A 14,224-nucleotide genomic window follows, 5' to 3' on the forward strand; every position below is an offset into this window, starting at 1 on the left:
AAATAGTGTGGAGGAACAGAGGGATGTTGGGGTCCAAGTCCATAGATCCCTCAAAGTTGACGCTCAAATTGATAGGGTGGTAAAGAATGCGTATGGTGTGCTGGCCTTCATTAGTTGGGGATTTAGTTCAAGAGCCACAAGGTAATTTTGCAGCTCTATAAAACTCTGGTTAGACCACACTTGGAGTATTGTGTTCAGTTCCAGTCACCTCCTTACAGGAAGGATGTGGAAGCTTTAGTAAGGGTGCAGAGGAGACTTACCAGGATGCTGCCTGGGTTAGAGAACATGTCTTATGAGGAAAGGTTGAGCAAGCTAGTGCCTTTCTCTTTGGAGCGATGCATGACGAGAGGCAACTTGATCGAGTTGTATAAGATTATGAGGGGCACAGATAGAGTGGACAGCTAGCATCTTTTCCCCAGGGTGGCAGTGGTCAGTACCAGAGCACACCAATTTAAGATCAGAGGAGGAAAGTTTAGGGGAGATCTCAGAGGTAGGTTTTTCACACATAGAATGGTGGGTGCCTGAAGCGTACTGCCGGGGGTGGTGGTAGAGGCTGATACAATAGGGACATTTAAAAGACTCTTAGATAGGCACGTGTATGTAGGAAAATGGAGGGTTATGGTCTGTGTAGGAGGGAAGGGTTAGATTGATCATAGAATAGGTTTATATAGGTCAGCACAACATCGTGGTCTGAAGGGCCCATACTGTGCTGTACTGTTCTATGTTCTTAAGTTTATTTTTGAAATAAAAAAAAATTGAAAGCCTCACTTGTGATTCTTACAGTGAAATGAAAGTGCATGGTTAACTGCTATTGTTGGCACAGATTAGATCATTTGATCAGAGAAAGAAAATAAGTTTTCCAAGTACAAGAACAAAGGAAAGTAGGAGGAGAGGTAGGTCATCTGATCTGTCAAGTCTGCCCTGCCATTTAATCTGATCGACTCTGACCTCAACTCCTCTTCTGTGTCAGTACCCCATAGCTCTCAATTCATGATCTTTCAAAGTAAGATTCAAGGATGCTTTTTATTTTTGTTTTTATTAATTAAGACCAAAAAATTAACATCCTAAATATTAATAAGGCTACACCATTTGAATCATTGTCAGTCATTCCAAGAATTCCAGCTTAATTAATTGCAGATTTTGTTTTCAGTATTTACTATCCACCAAGTTTAGGAACCCTCTGCCTTCTAATCTGTTACAACTGACAGATGTTCTGTCAATGCGTGAATCATGAAGCAGAATATCTAGAATGCAGAGCTTAAAATTATAAAAGTCATTAAGTTGTCCAATACAGAAACGGCCCTTCAGCCCACCATGTCCATGCCAACCATTTTGCCAATCTTTACTAATCCCATTTACCTGCAATGGGTCAGTATTCTTCTGTGCCTTGCTTATTCAAGTGCCTGTCTAAATATCTCTTAAATGTAGTCATTGTACTTGATTCCACCACCTTGTCTCTCTGCAAGTTCCAGATATCAACCATTCTCTGTGTAAAAAAACCCCTAGAATTCCCTTTAAAACTCCTTCCAATCACTTTAAACCTATGCTCTCTTGTTTTTGATGCCCCTGCTGTGGGAAAAAGATTCTATTTACCCAAGATATACCTCTATCACGTCACCACTCGGCCTTCTTTGCCCTAGGGAAAACAAATGCAGCCTATCTAATTTCTCCCCATAACTCGAGTCCAACAATCCAGGCAACATCCTGGTGAACCTCCTCTGCACTCTCTCCAGTGCAACCACATCCTTCGTATACTGTGGTGACCAGAACTGCACACAATACTCCAAGTGCCATCATACCAACATTTTGTAAAGTTACAACATGATGTCCTAACTATTCTATGCCCTGAACCATAAAGGCAAGCATGCCATAGCCTTCTTCACCACCTGTGTTGGCACTTTCAGGGAACAATAAATTCTCTCTGTTCATCAACCTTCCTTAGTGCCCTACCATTTATATGTCCTATCCCTATTTGACTTCCCAAAATGCATCACCTCACACTTGTTGGGATTAAATTCCATCTGGCAATGCTCCGCCCAACTTTCCATTGGATCTATATCCTGTGGTAGTGCTGGACAACCTTCCTCATTATCACAAGACAAGGGAGCAGAAGTAGGCCATTCGGCCCATCGAGCCTGCTCCAAAACACCACCAATTATCCACAACACCACCGATTTTTCATGTCATCCGCAAAGCTACTGATCATACCTGCTACATTCACATTCAAGTCGTTGATGTACATCACAAACAACAAGACTCCAAACACTGATCACTGTGGTTTCCCCAGCACAGAGCCACACTAACTATCCCTGATCAGCCCCAGCCTTTCCAAATGTACATAAGTCCTATCCCTTAGAATTTTCTCCAATAATTTCCCTACCACTTACATAAGGCTCACCAGCTTGTAGACACCTGGTTTATCCCTGTTTACCTTCTTAGATAAAGGAAAACCAATAGCTAGCCTCCAGTCTTCCGATACCTCATTTGTGGCTTACAAAGATGCAAAGATCTCGGTCAGGACTCCCGCTATCTCCTCCTTTGCTTCCCATAGTATCCTGGCATATATTTCATCCAGCCCTGGGACTTATCAACCCTTACGAACCCATGTCACCCCCTACTTAATACTGACATGGTCCAGACTATCAACATTCCCCCCCAAGTGAACTCACTATCTGTCACGTCCTTCTCCTTGATGAATACAGATGAGAAGTAGTCATTTAAGGACCCTGCCCACATCCCCTGGCTCCACATATAGATTTACCCCTTTAAGGGACCCAATCTTTGCCTGGCCATTCTCTTTCTCCTGATGTATTTATATACTTACAATCTCTTGTTGAAGCAGCAGCATAAATGTTTTAATATTTTGGACTTGGAATATCCAGAGATACCATGGAAAATACAGGAGAGGGAGTAGATCTCAGTTGTGTAGAACTGTTACTAATTGCGGTTCTTTCTTTAAATAAAGTAACCCTTGCCGCATTACAATACAATAATTCCAAGCAAGCTTGTCACCAAACTCCAAGACCTAGGACTTAACACCTCCCTCTATAACTGGATCCTTGACTTTCTAACAAACAGACTGCAATCAGTGAGGACAGGCAGCAATACCTCCAGCATGATTATTCTCAAGGCTGGTGCCCCACAAGGCTGCATCCTCAGCCCTCTACTCTACTCCCTATACACTCATGACTATGTGGCCAGATTCTGCTCTAACTCCATCTACAAGTTTGCAGATGATACCACCGTTGTAGGCCGTATCTCAAACAGCGATGAGTGGGAGTACAGGAAGGAGATAGAGAGCTTAGTGCAATGGTGTCATGACAACAACCTTGCCCTCAATGTCAACAAAACAAAAGAGCTGGTCATTGACTTCAGGAAAGGGGGTGGTGTACATGCACCTGTCTACATCAATGGTGCTGAGGTCGAGAGGGTTGAGAGCTTCAAGTTCCTGGGAGTGAACATCACCAACAGCCTGTCCTGGTCAGATCACGTAGATGCCACGGCCAAGAAAGCTCACCAGTGCCTCTACTTCTTCAGAAAGCTAAAGAAATTTGGTTTGTCCCCTTTGACTCTCACCAACTTTTACTGATGTACCATAGAAAGCATCCTATCTGGATGTATCACGGCTTGGTACGGCAACTGCTCTGCCCAAGACCACAAGAAGCTGCAGAGAGTTGTGGACACAGCCCAGTGCACCACGGACACCAGTCTCCCCTCCTTTACCTCTTGTTTTGGTGTAGCAGCCAGAATAATCAAAGACCCCACCCACCCGGGACATTCTCTCTTCTCTCCTCTTCCATCGGGTAGAAGATACAGGGCACATACCACCAGACTTAAGGACAGCTTCTACCCCACTGTGATAAGACTATTGAACGGTTCCCTTATACAATGAGATGGACTCTGACCTCACAATCTACCTTGTTGTGACCTTGTACCTTATTGCACTGCACTTTCTCTGTAGCTGTGACACTTTACTCTGTAGTGTTATTGTTTTTACCTGTACTACATCAATGCACTCTGTACTAACTCAATGTAAGTGCACTGTGTAATGAATTGACCTGTACAATCAGTTTGTAAGACAAGCTTTGCACTGTACCTCGGTACAAGTGACAATAATAAACCAATACCAATTCTATGGGTTCTTGTCAATTACTTTTCAGCCATTTACAAGTCTGCTTTGTGGTTGTTTTCCATCATGGCAACATCTTTTGGCCTGGAAATGTTGCATTTTTGTATTGCCGTGAGGTAGCACATGATACTGGGAGCTAACACATTCACCTGAGGTCTCAGTTTAAAGTTTCATCAGAAGATGCTAATTCTGAATACATTCCATTCCTCAGCTGTATCCCATATTAGGCGCTTATGGTTTTGTCATGGGAATTAAATCTACATGCATTCCATCTTGATGCCAGGGTGTTACCACTGAGGCAAGATTGGTCCCAATTAATAAGCTACATAACAAAATGCTAGGAATATTGACAGAGTCACATTGGGACAGAAACAAAGTGAATCCAGATTCTGGTCAACTCCATTCTCAATGCCATGCCAATTTATGCTCCCCGCATTAAGCAACTTCAGGTAAGAACATGCATTCATTTTCAATGGGGACTTGTCAAAGCCTTTTAACTTTTTTTGTGTAAAGCCTTTTAACTTGAAACTTACCATCAGATTCATAAACAAGTGGGAACAGCAGATGCCCAGGAACTTATGGTTATATGGTGAGAAGCAGGGAATTCCTCCGGCTTTAATGGAAAATTCCTAGTCAAATAATATTGATGATAAGTGTAAACATTCAACAAAAATGCACTGGTGTAAATATAAACATGAATGAAAAAAGAATTATCAAATCTCTTGATATTTGATTCTCATATAATTAAAGTCTGCGCTGCAAAATGTAGTGCCTGTATTGAAGTTCACACTTAGCCCCTCTTACATCAAAATCAACGTCGAGTTTACTGTCATATGCACAAGTACATATATGCACAGGTGCAATGAAAAACTTGCTTGCAGCAGCATCACAGGCACATAACATCATATAAGCAACGTTCCCATGAAACATCAATGTCGTCATTTTTGCCATTTTCTTTTAATTGAAGGAGCTGAGGTAACAAAACTTGCAGATTTTGGATATATGTCCGATGGCAGAGCAACTTTTATTTTAACCTCATTATTTTTACCAGTCTTTGTCTTCCCCCCACCCCCAACACCAATCTGCAGCCCAGCACCAATGAACCAGATCCAATTAATCCAGTCAATTTTAATTCACTATCTCTGACCACATAGAGTACAGAAGGTTATTCAAGAAACCAATAGGCTGGTAGTGGTATCACTGAGCTCCTCAGTTCCTGATTTGTTAATGGCTTATTGTGAAGCCTGTCAAACTAGTTAATACCTGTATCACCATTTTTCTTCAAGCCAACCATTCCCACTAGTTAGAAAGAAGGAATGGAGAAGTCAGTAGCTGGAATTTTATGACTGATCAGGAAACAGCTCGCTTGGCCAGCAGTGCTTAAGTATTTCCATAGATTAATAAAGTCCTGCAACCTAGATGAGGATCATTTGGATGTTCTTGTTGGAGAGAGAAGCCATGAAGAAATAGCAAGAGGAAGAGTGCAAAATATGCAGCTACACCTCTGACAATGAGCACCAAGAGAATGTGCAAAACAAAGCTTTAAACCACAGAGACCTCCACAACAAAAGGTCTTGCAACAAAATCCTGAGGCTCACATAGGAACTCAAAAAATTTAAGAAATCTAAAAGGATCAAAGCATCTGGAAAGATGTGGCACAGATTTTGGAGTAATAATGATTCCAAAATCACCAGCATAACTCTGTAAAACCAACCACATCTTCAAAAAGTTTGCATGTACATTTTAATGTGGAAATCTAAAATTATTGTGAATGATTCAGTGTGCCTTTAGTGTGTGCACCTTCTCCATTCCAATCAAGGGAAATCATTATCATTGATGTAAATCAAGCTGTTTACAAACTTGTTTCACTAGAAAATACCCTGAAAATCTTCCACTTATTTACATGTACCTCAGAATTTGTCCCCAGATGGTAGTGCCAAACATGTTATATGGTGTCAGCTATGTGTTCTACTCTGCTTTGATTTCCATTTCAGAAGTGGAGTACAATGTCAGCTTGGAAAGAACTTATAGATGTTTGGTTCCAAGAGAATTCAAAGGCATATTCCACCATAATTAAAGTTTAGCAAATTACCTTAACCACAATAAACAAATTTTATGTATGTGCAATTTACTTTCCTTATAAATTTAACTTCCTATAAATCCTTAAAAATTTAAAGGATTTTAATATAATTTTTTAATACTTTTTAGGTCTTAAATATTTCACTCTTACAGAATTCACAAATCACTACCTAAAAATTTGAAATATGGAATAAAATTCACTCTCATGGAATTTATGTGTAAAAAAAAAGCACAATTTTTTTCAACTCGTATTGCTCGATGCATATGTAGATGATGCAGATTCTCATTACAGAAAATTGTAATGAGGAATATTTTCTCGGAATGCAAACCTCCCATAATGCAGGGGTCGCTTGTACTCAAAATGTTTTATAATGGATGACTTTGGAGCATTGATAAAATATCTTTATCAGTTACATGTACATCGAAACACACAGTGAAATGCATATTTTGCATGGAGTGTTCTGGGGGCAGCCCGCAAGTGTCGCCATGCTTCCGGCGCCAACATAGCATGCCCACAACTTCCTAACCTCTACGTCTTTGGAATGTGGGAGGAAACCGGAGCACCCAGAGGAAACTCACACAGACACATGGAAAACATACAAACTCCTTACAGACAGCAGCCGGAATTGAACCCGGGTCGCTGGCGCTGTAATAGCGTTACACTAACACTACTGTGCCATTGAGAACTACTTTGTAAGGATGTTGTGCTTTTAAAGATAATGATCAAATTCTTACTTGGGTTGGAATTTAATTATGAGAGAGTAGATTATAATAATGAAATGAAATTCCACAACAAATACAACCATATCCATCCAACTCACCTGTATTGCATATTCAACGGCTCTCACAAAGGTGCTCATTGTCAGAGGTGAAACAGCTCCAGGCATCATTTCACTGCAATAACCAAATATGACTCAATATGTTGTTTTAAAACCAACAGCCTATAATGACTTCACCAGAGCTACTCTGACTGACAATGGAAGATTTTGCAGCCACCAGTTACTCAAACCCAAGTAGAATACAGGAAGTCCCCGGGTTATGAACGAGTTCCGTTCTTGAGACTGTTCGTAACCTGATTTTGTATGTAACTCGGAACAGTGTCCGCTCATGCGCACTTGGGCCGGGGATCGCAGCCGCACATGGCCCCAACCGCACATATGCGCTTGGCCCGGGGTTGGGCCAAAGAAGGTATACTGCTGCCGTGGTAGGATCGGGGGCCGGGCCCGCTTACGAACCGATGTCGGTTTGTAAGTACGGGCGTTCGTAAGTCGGGCGTTCGTAAGTCGGGGACTTCCTGTACCTCGGATGTGTTAACACAGTAGATTTGGTCCACACATGGAAATATACGCAGAATATGTTAAGCTTTTCACCTAAAAGCAGAAAATACTAGAGAAATAACCAAGACTGTGGAGAGGGAACCAGAGTTAGCACGTTGGGTTTCCCTCAAACACTAAGTTTGTTTTTATCCCCACTAATTCTATTAGATCGACAAAGATTATCCTGTTTTTATTTAAAATTTCCATCATCTTCAGTTAGCACATTTGGCTCACAGGAACAGTGACATGCATCTTCAATGAGAACAAAATTCCAAGCGATTAATATAAGAGTAGGGAAGTTAAAGTCAGATTTAAATCAATGTTCAATGATATAGTGAGTGAAATAGAGCATGAAAACAAGCGTATGGCAGATACCAGTTGTCAACACATGAGAGCTGGGCTGATTACAGAAAGTTCAGTGAGGAGGTGAGAAGGGAAATGAGAGGCGCGAAGTGAAAGCATTAAGAGAAAATTGGAAGAAGATGTAAAAGGGAATTAAAATGAAATCTATAGGTGAATGAATAGAAAAAATGTTAAGAAGAGATGGAACTTACAGAGATAGAGGGAGTAGCTGAGGTACTAAATAAGTACCTTGCACCAACCTTGACTGAGGAAGAGGATGCTGCTGGAGTCTCAGAAAAGTACAATGTAATTGAGATTCTGGATGGGCTAAAAATTGATAAAGAGTTGGGACAAGAAGCTTCACTTCAAGTTGATAAGTGATCTGGTCCAAATGAGACACATTTGGGCTGCTGAGAGAATTAAGGGAGTAAATTGCAGACGCTTTGGTAATAATCTTCCAAACATCCATTGATTCAAATGTGGTGCCTCTCATGATTTTATACACCTCTATAAGATCACCCCTATCTCCTATGCTCAAGTTCCTAGCCTGCCCAACCTTTTTCGATAACCTAGTACCTCAAGTCCTGGCAGCATCCTTGTAAATCTTTTCTGCACTCTCGTGTGGATTGTGGATTGATCACAAAAAGCCAGCACAAACTTTTTAAAAGGCAGATTGTGTTTAACTGAATACAATTTTTGATGAGTTAATAGAGAGGGTTGATTTGAAAATGCAATTGATGTGGTATATATGGACTTCCAAAAAGCATTTTCTAAGGTCCAACACAATATATCTATTGCCATGATTGAAGGTCCTGGAATAAGGAAAGCTCTGAAAGTAGACACAGTCATAGTTAAAGGTTATTTCTCAGACTGAAGGGACTATACATTGGAGTTATCTAGGATTCAGGACTAAGACCACTGGTTAATATGTATTCTACTTGGATGAACAAATTTGCAAATTACACAAAATTTGAAGGTGTAGGGAACTGTGGGGAGAATAGTAATAGACTTCAAGATAAGATGAGATGAGGTAAGATAAGATATCTTTATTAGTCACATATAAATTGAAACACACAGTGAAATGCACCTCTTGCATAGAATGTTCTGGGGACAGCCCGCAAGTGTCGCCACGCTTCTGGCACCAACACAGCATGCCCACAACGTTCTAACCCGTAAATCTTTGGAATGTGGGAGGAAACTGGAGTACCCAGAAGAAACTCACACAGACACGGGGAGAACGTACAAACTCCTTACAGACAGTGGCTGGAATTAAACCTGGGTCGCTGACACTGTAATAGCATTATGTTAACCACTACACTACCGTGCTACCCCCACTCTATACCTTAAAGCAGGTATAAAGACGCTGGTGGAACCAACAAATAGCAAATGAAATGTAATGTTAAAGATGTGAAGAATCAGTAGAAGAATGAGAAAAGGTAACACAAGTTAAGGGGGCAATTCTTAAAAGGGTAGAAGAACAGAACGATCTGTGACTACATGTGCATAGTTCATTGAAAGTAGAAGGGCACCTTGAGAAAGTGGTTAAAAAGTGGGTTTTTCAACTCGATACCCTTTTCAAGGGTACAATAGCAAACAAGTTATAGTGAACCTTCATAAAACACTGATTTATCCTCAACTAGAGTATTTTGTCCAGTTCAGGGCTCTACACTTTAGGAAAACATAAAAGCTTTGGAGACAGCACAGAAGAGATCTATGAACATGATTTCAGGGATGAGCTGAGGTTGTTCTTGAAACAGGAGGTTGTAAAGAAATGTGAGAAGTATTTAAAGTCACAAAGGTTATGGACAGTATTTAGCGAGAACCTATTCCCATTGGCAGAGGGGTCAAGAACTAGAAAATATGGAGTAAAGGTGATTGGCAAAAACAAAACAGAAGAGACACAAGGGAAAAAACCAACTGCTGGAGGAAATCAGTGGGTCAGGCAGCATCTGTGGAGGGAAATGAACAGTCGAGGCTTCAAGTCGAGGTCTGGACTGCCAAACCCAGTTCAACCTGAAATATCAACTGTCCATTTCCCTCCACAAATACTACTTGACCGACTGAGTTCCTCCAGCAGTTTTTTTTTGTTCCAGATTCCAGCATCTAGTGTCTTTTGGGGCTCCAGCTACAAGGAAAAGTTTATTTACATAACAAGCCAGCAAGGATTGAAATAAATTACCAGGAGTAGTAGTGGAGGAATATTCAATTACAATGTTCAAAAGGGAGCTGGGTGTGCAGATGAAAGGAAAGAGTTTGCACAGCTATGAGGAAAGGGTGGGAAAATTGGACAAGTTGGGTTGCTCTTGCTTAGAGCCTGGCTGGAATCGATGGGCTGCATGGCCTTCCATGCTATAACCATTCTGTGAAAGTACAGATTTTCAGACACGATAATGATCGGTGAACCAGGTTATATGATATTCTTTGATGTACAGAAAATTGGGATAAAGCTTTCAGCATTTTTTTTATTGTGTCAAGAACATAAAAAATTAACTTGGTTGCTAGAATGTCTCCTGATGCCATTGTAAAAGTCTATGGAAAAGATAGAACATAGAACAGTACAGCACAGGAACAGGCCCTTCAGTCTACATTGTTGTGCCAAACTAATTAAACTAGTAATTAAATGCCAAAATAAACCAATCCCTTCTGCCTACACAAGGTCCATATCGCTCCATGCTCTGCATATTCATGTGCCTATCTAAGAGCCTCTTAAACATCTCCATCGTATTTGCCTCCACTACCACCCTGGTAGCACATTCCAGGCACCCGGTGCCCACTGCTCTGTGTGTGAAAACAAACTTGCTTTGCACATCTCCTTTGAACTTACCCCCTTTTCACCTTCAATGCATGCCCTCTAGTATAAGACATTTTGACCCTGGGAAAAAGATACCAAGCTGTCTACTTTGTCTATCTTCTATCAGGTCTCTCTCCAGCCTCTGCCACTCCAGAGAAAACAACCCAAATTTGTCCAACCTCTCCTTATAGCACATACCCTCTAATTCAGGCAACATCCTGTTAAACTTCTTCTGCACCCTCTCCAAAGCCTCCACATCCTTCCTATAATGAGGCAACCAGAACTGAATGCAATACTCCAGATGCAGCCTAACCAGGGTTTTATAAAGCTGCAATGAAACTTGCTGACTATTGAAATCAATGCCTCGACTAATAAAGGTAAACATGTCATACACCACCTTTATCACCCTATCAACTTGTGCAGCCACTTTCAGGGAGCTATGGACAACCCCACCTTTTACCTCCCTCTCTATCTTTTCTAAAAGATAGAAAACCCCGGAACATTAAGCATCCAGTCCTGTCCCTTGCTCAACCAGATAGTTAAAATAGTTTTATTCCAAGTGATTACATTGTGGTTTGATGACTCCCAACAACCAGCAAAATATTTGCAAAATCTGAAACCAGGAATGGGTAATACTTTCCTCTGGCTGGAAAACAAGTTGGGATCAAAGCAAAATATTTATTCAGTCATTTCTGGGCTCTGGAAATATTAATGTGCCATAGAGAACTTTTGACCTGAACACTGAATGCTGGCAACACAGAACTTGATGCAGTGCAAAGTTTCATAAAGCTATATTTTTGATGTTTGATACTAGTTTTTATTCAAAATGTTCACAGTAAAAGGCAGATATCAATACCATAATATCTACACATTACTACAGTGGTACAACTGTGGTCAAAATAAGAAAGAACAACTATAGCACCTTTCACAGCCCTAGGTCTTCCCAAAGAAATTCAGAGCCAATGTACAAGTTCTGAATTGTAAATGTAGTTGTAAGGTTGGAAATGGAGTTGCCAAAATGACCACAGCAAGCTCCCACAACATAGTAATGGTCAGTTAATTGTGCTTTATGATGTTCTTTGTGGGATGAACATTGACAAGATATTGAGGAGAGCAATCTTATTCATTTAAGTCTGCCTGAGAGGGTCTAGATTTATAATGTCCCTAGTCCAAGAATTTAACAGTCCCATATCACTACACAATGGCAATATATTAATGTACTGATCACATTGCAATGGAAAATACACTTTAAAAAAATTAACTGTCAATTTGTGACATCGTTTCAGATATTTAAAGGCCAACAAAAACTTTTACTCTGGACTGGTGACATAATCAGACCATTTTTCCTCCACCTAGTAGTCTTATAGCATGTGTGGTACAGCATTAAATTGAGTCAGTCCCAATGGGAGGGCAAGAGCTTTAGGGCTGAGGTGAGAAGAATTTTTTTCACTCAGGGAGTAGTGAACCTGTGGAATTCACAACCACAGAGACTGTAGAGGTCAAGTTGCTGAATATATTTAAGAAGGAGACAGTTACACTTTTGGTTGCAAAAGGCAGCAATAAGGGGGCAAGAGCAGGAATACAGTATTGGATTGTGGATCAAAAGCTCAAAGAGCTAACTGGTTTACTCCTGCTTCTATTTTGTATGTTTCTATGTAGCAAGAACCCTCCTGAAACATATTAATTTCTGTTTCATGAATGCTAAGTTTATGATAAAATTCCATTCTACATTTATTGCTCCGACTGTGTGCGTTAGGTCGACATGAAGGAGAGAATCACCCACGATGCTCAGATCTTTGAGGTTACTAATGGCCTGTCAGATCAACAATTTGAAAGGGAGTGCCAGCAAACCCTCTAAGTTCTCATGAACTTGCAAGGTCTGTCAGGCCACGAGCTCATCTACTTGTAAACAAAGACCCCTCTTCTTTTGACTGTGTAACTGAATTCTGTCGGTCATCTGATTTCCAGGAAAGTTTCTGTTTGAGTGGGCCATATGATTGCTAGGAGCTAGTTTTCCAATCAGACTGAGTTAAATAATTTCCAAGAGTTTTGAACTATCTGGTTTTGTTTACACTTTCCAAAAATTATGCTTTTTTTCAAGGAAAGTGAATTGTGCAATGGCTCTGCTGACTCATATGTGGAACTGTGGCAGAGAGGTACAAATTACTGCTTACCAGATGAAGACACATACAGCACAGCCAAACTCAGCATACAGGCATGCGTGAACATGTCCCAAGGACTTGCTTATAGTCACTTAGCTAATTTGTAACAACATAGGTGAGTATTACTTATAGCTGCACAACTGGATCACTTGAGATAGTTTATAGCAAATAAATGAGTTCTGTGCATGCTTGTTAATAATGTGGGATCACAGAATATAACGGGGTTTTGGATTATTTGTAACCCATTGTAAATTGTAAATAAAACAAATTTTTATTTCCAAAACCTGTGTATTAAATTTTCTATTTCACTTGTATGAATCCTGAAAGCTGTAAGGCTGGCAATATCCAATTCTTTACATCTAACCTTGGTCTCTGGGTTTCCCTTTTCTGTTCCAATCTGAGATGCCCACAAACTCAATGATTCAAGAACAGTTTCTTCCCCTCCATTCAGGTTTCTGAATGATCCATGAACCCATGAACACTGCCTCATTATTCCTTTTTTTTGCACTATTTATCTATTTTTGTAATTTATAGATTTTTATGTCTTTGCACTGTACTGCTGCTGCAAAACAACAAATTTCACCTCATATAAGACTGATAATAAATCTGATTCTGATTACTAGAAGCAAATTATCTGTAGCCATCAATTCAATTGGGTTGAGACATATTTATGTTGGGTGAATCTCAAAGACAGCTTGCAAAAGGTAGGTAGAGGAAAGAGCTGGCCAGGTACCAGTGTCTTAAACACAATCAACAGGTGGCAAAATTGTGGTTATTTGTGTTAAAATACTTGACTTCTGTGGAACTGAAAATTGGAAACTGGCAGCTGATACCCTTACAAGTGTTTAGTGCTAACCGCCAATGACAAGTAACTACCTATACCTCTGAAATGACTCACAACACAATTACTGGATGTAGTTTGCAAGGAGGCAGTGAAATCCATTGAGGGATGAATACTTAAATGTGATTATGGATCTGAAATGTTTATCCGTCAGTCCAAACTGGTTAAATAAAGCCATTACAATGATTTACATAAATACATTAACAACTTTTCAAGAAAGAAAACTGGAGGTAAATTCCCTACCCTATGTTTGAAGTTGTCATCCATTCATAGTCAGTAGCCAAGGGAGAGTCAAACTCGTGTATCAACTCAAACTCTGACATACTGTTAAATGTCGTTATTGGTCTGGCCTGAAGAGGTAAACACAATAACCATAAATACATTGCTTAATGAAATTAGCTGGTTGATCTTACAAAATGGATTTGTCTGCCTGTTATATCAGCATGCATCTAATAGGACTCCATCTCAAGGTTGTAATGTACTTAATACATTTCACAGTTCAGGTTCTCTTTTAAATCTCCCAGTTTAACTCATGTGGGATATCAGTTCTACTGTTCAAAAGTA

The 14,224-nt window shown here is 40.2% G+C and overlaps 1 protein-coding gene across 2 annotated transcripts in view; it reads right to left on the minus strand.

The window, feature by feature from the left end:
- Positions 1-14,224, minus strand: part of LOC127577446 (putative phosphoenolpyruvate synthase) — a 144,768-nt gene that overhangs the window by 44,944 nt on the left and 85,600 nt on the right. For both annotated transcript variants that reach the window (XM_052028665.1, XM_052028666.1), the window contains exons 20-22: positions 13,904-14,010; positions 7,030-7,102; positions 4,663-4,758 (exon numbers count right to left, since the gene is read on the minus strand). In XM_052028665.1, the coding sequence (XP_051884625.1) occupies positions 4,663-4,758; positions 7,030-7,102; positions 13,904-14,010 (276 nt within the window). The remainder of the gene's footprint in view (positions 1-4,662; positions 4,759-7,029; positions 7,103-13,903; positions 14,011-14,224) is intronic.

This window comes from Pristis pectinata, chromosome 13, assembly GCF_009764475.1.
Source record: "Pristis pectinata isolate sPriPec2 chromosome 13, sPriPec2.1.pri, whole genome shotgun sequence".
Taxonomy (NCBI): Eukaryota; Metazoa; Chordata; class Chondrichthyes; order Rhinopristiformes; family Pristidae; genus Pristis; species Pristis pectinata.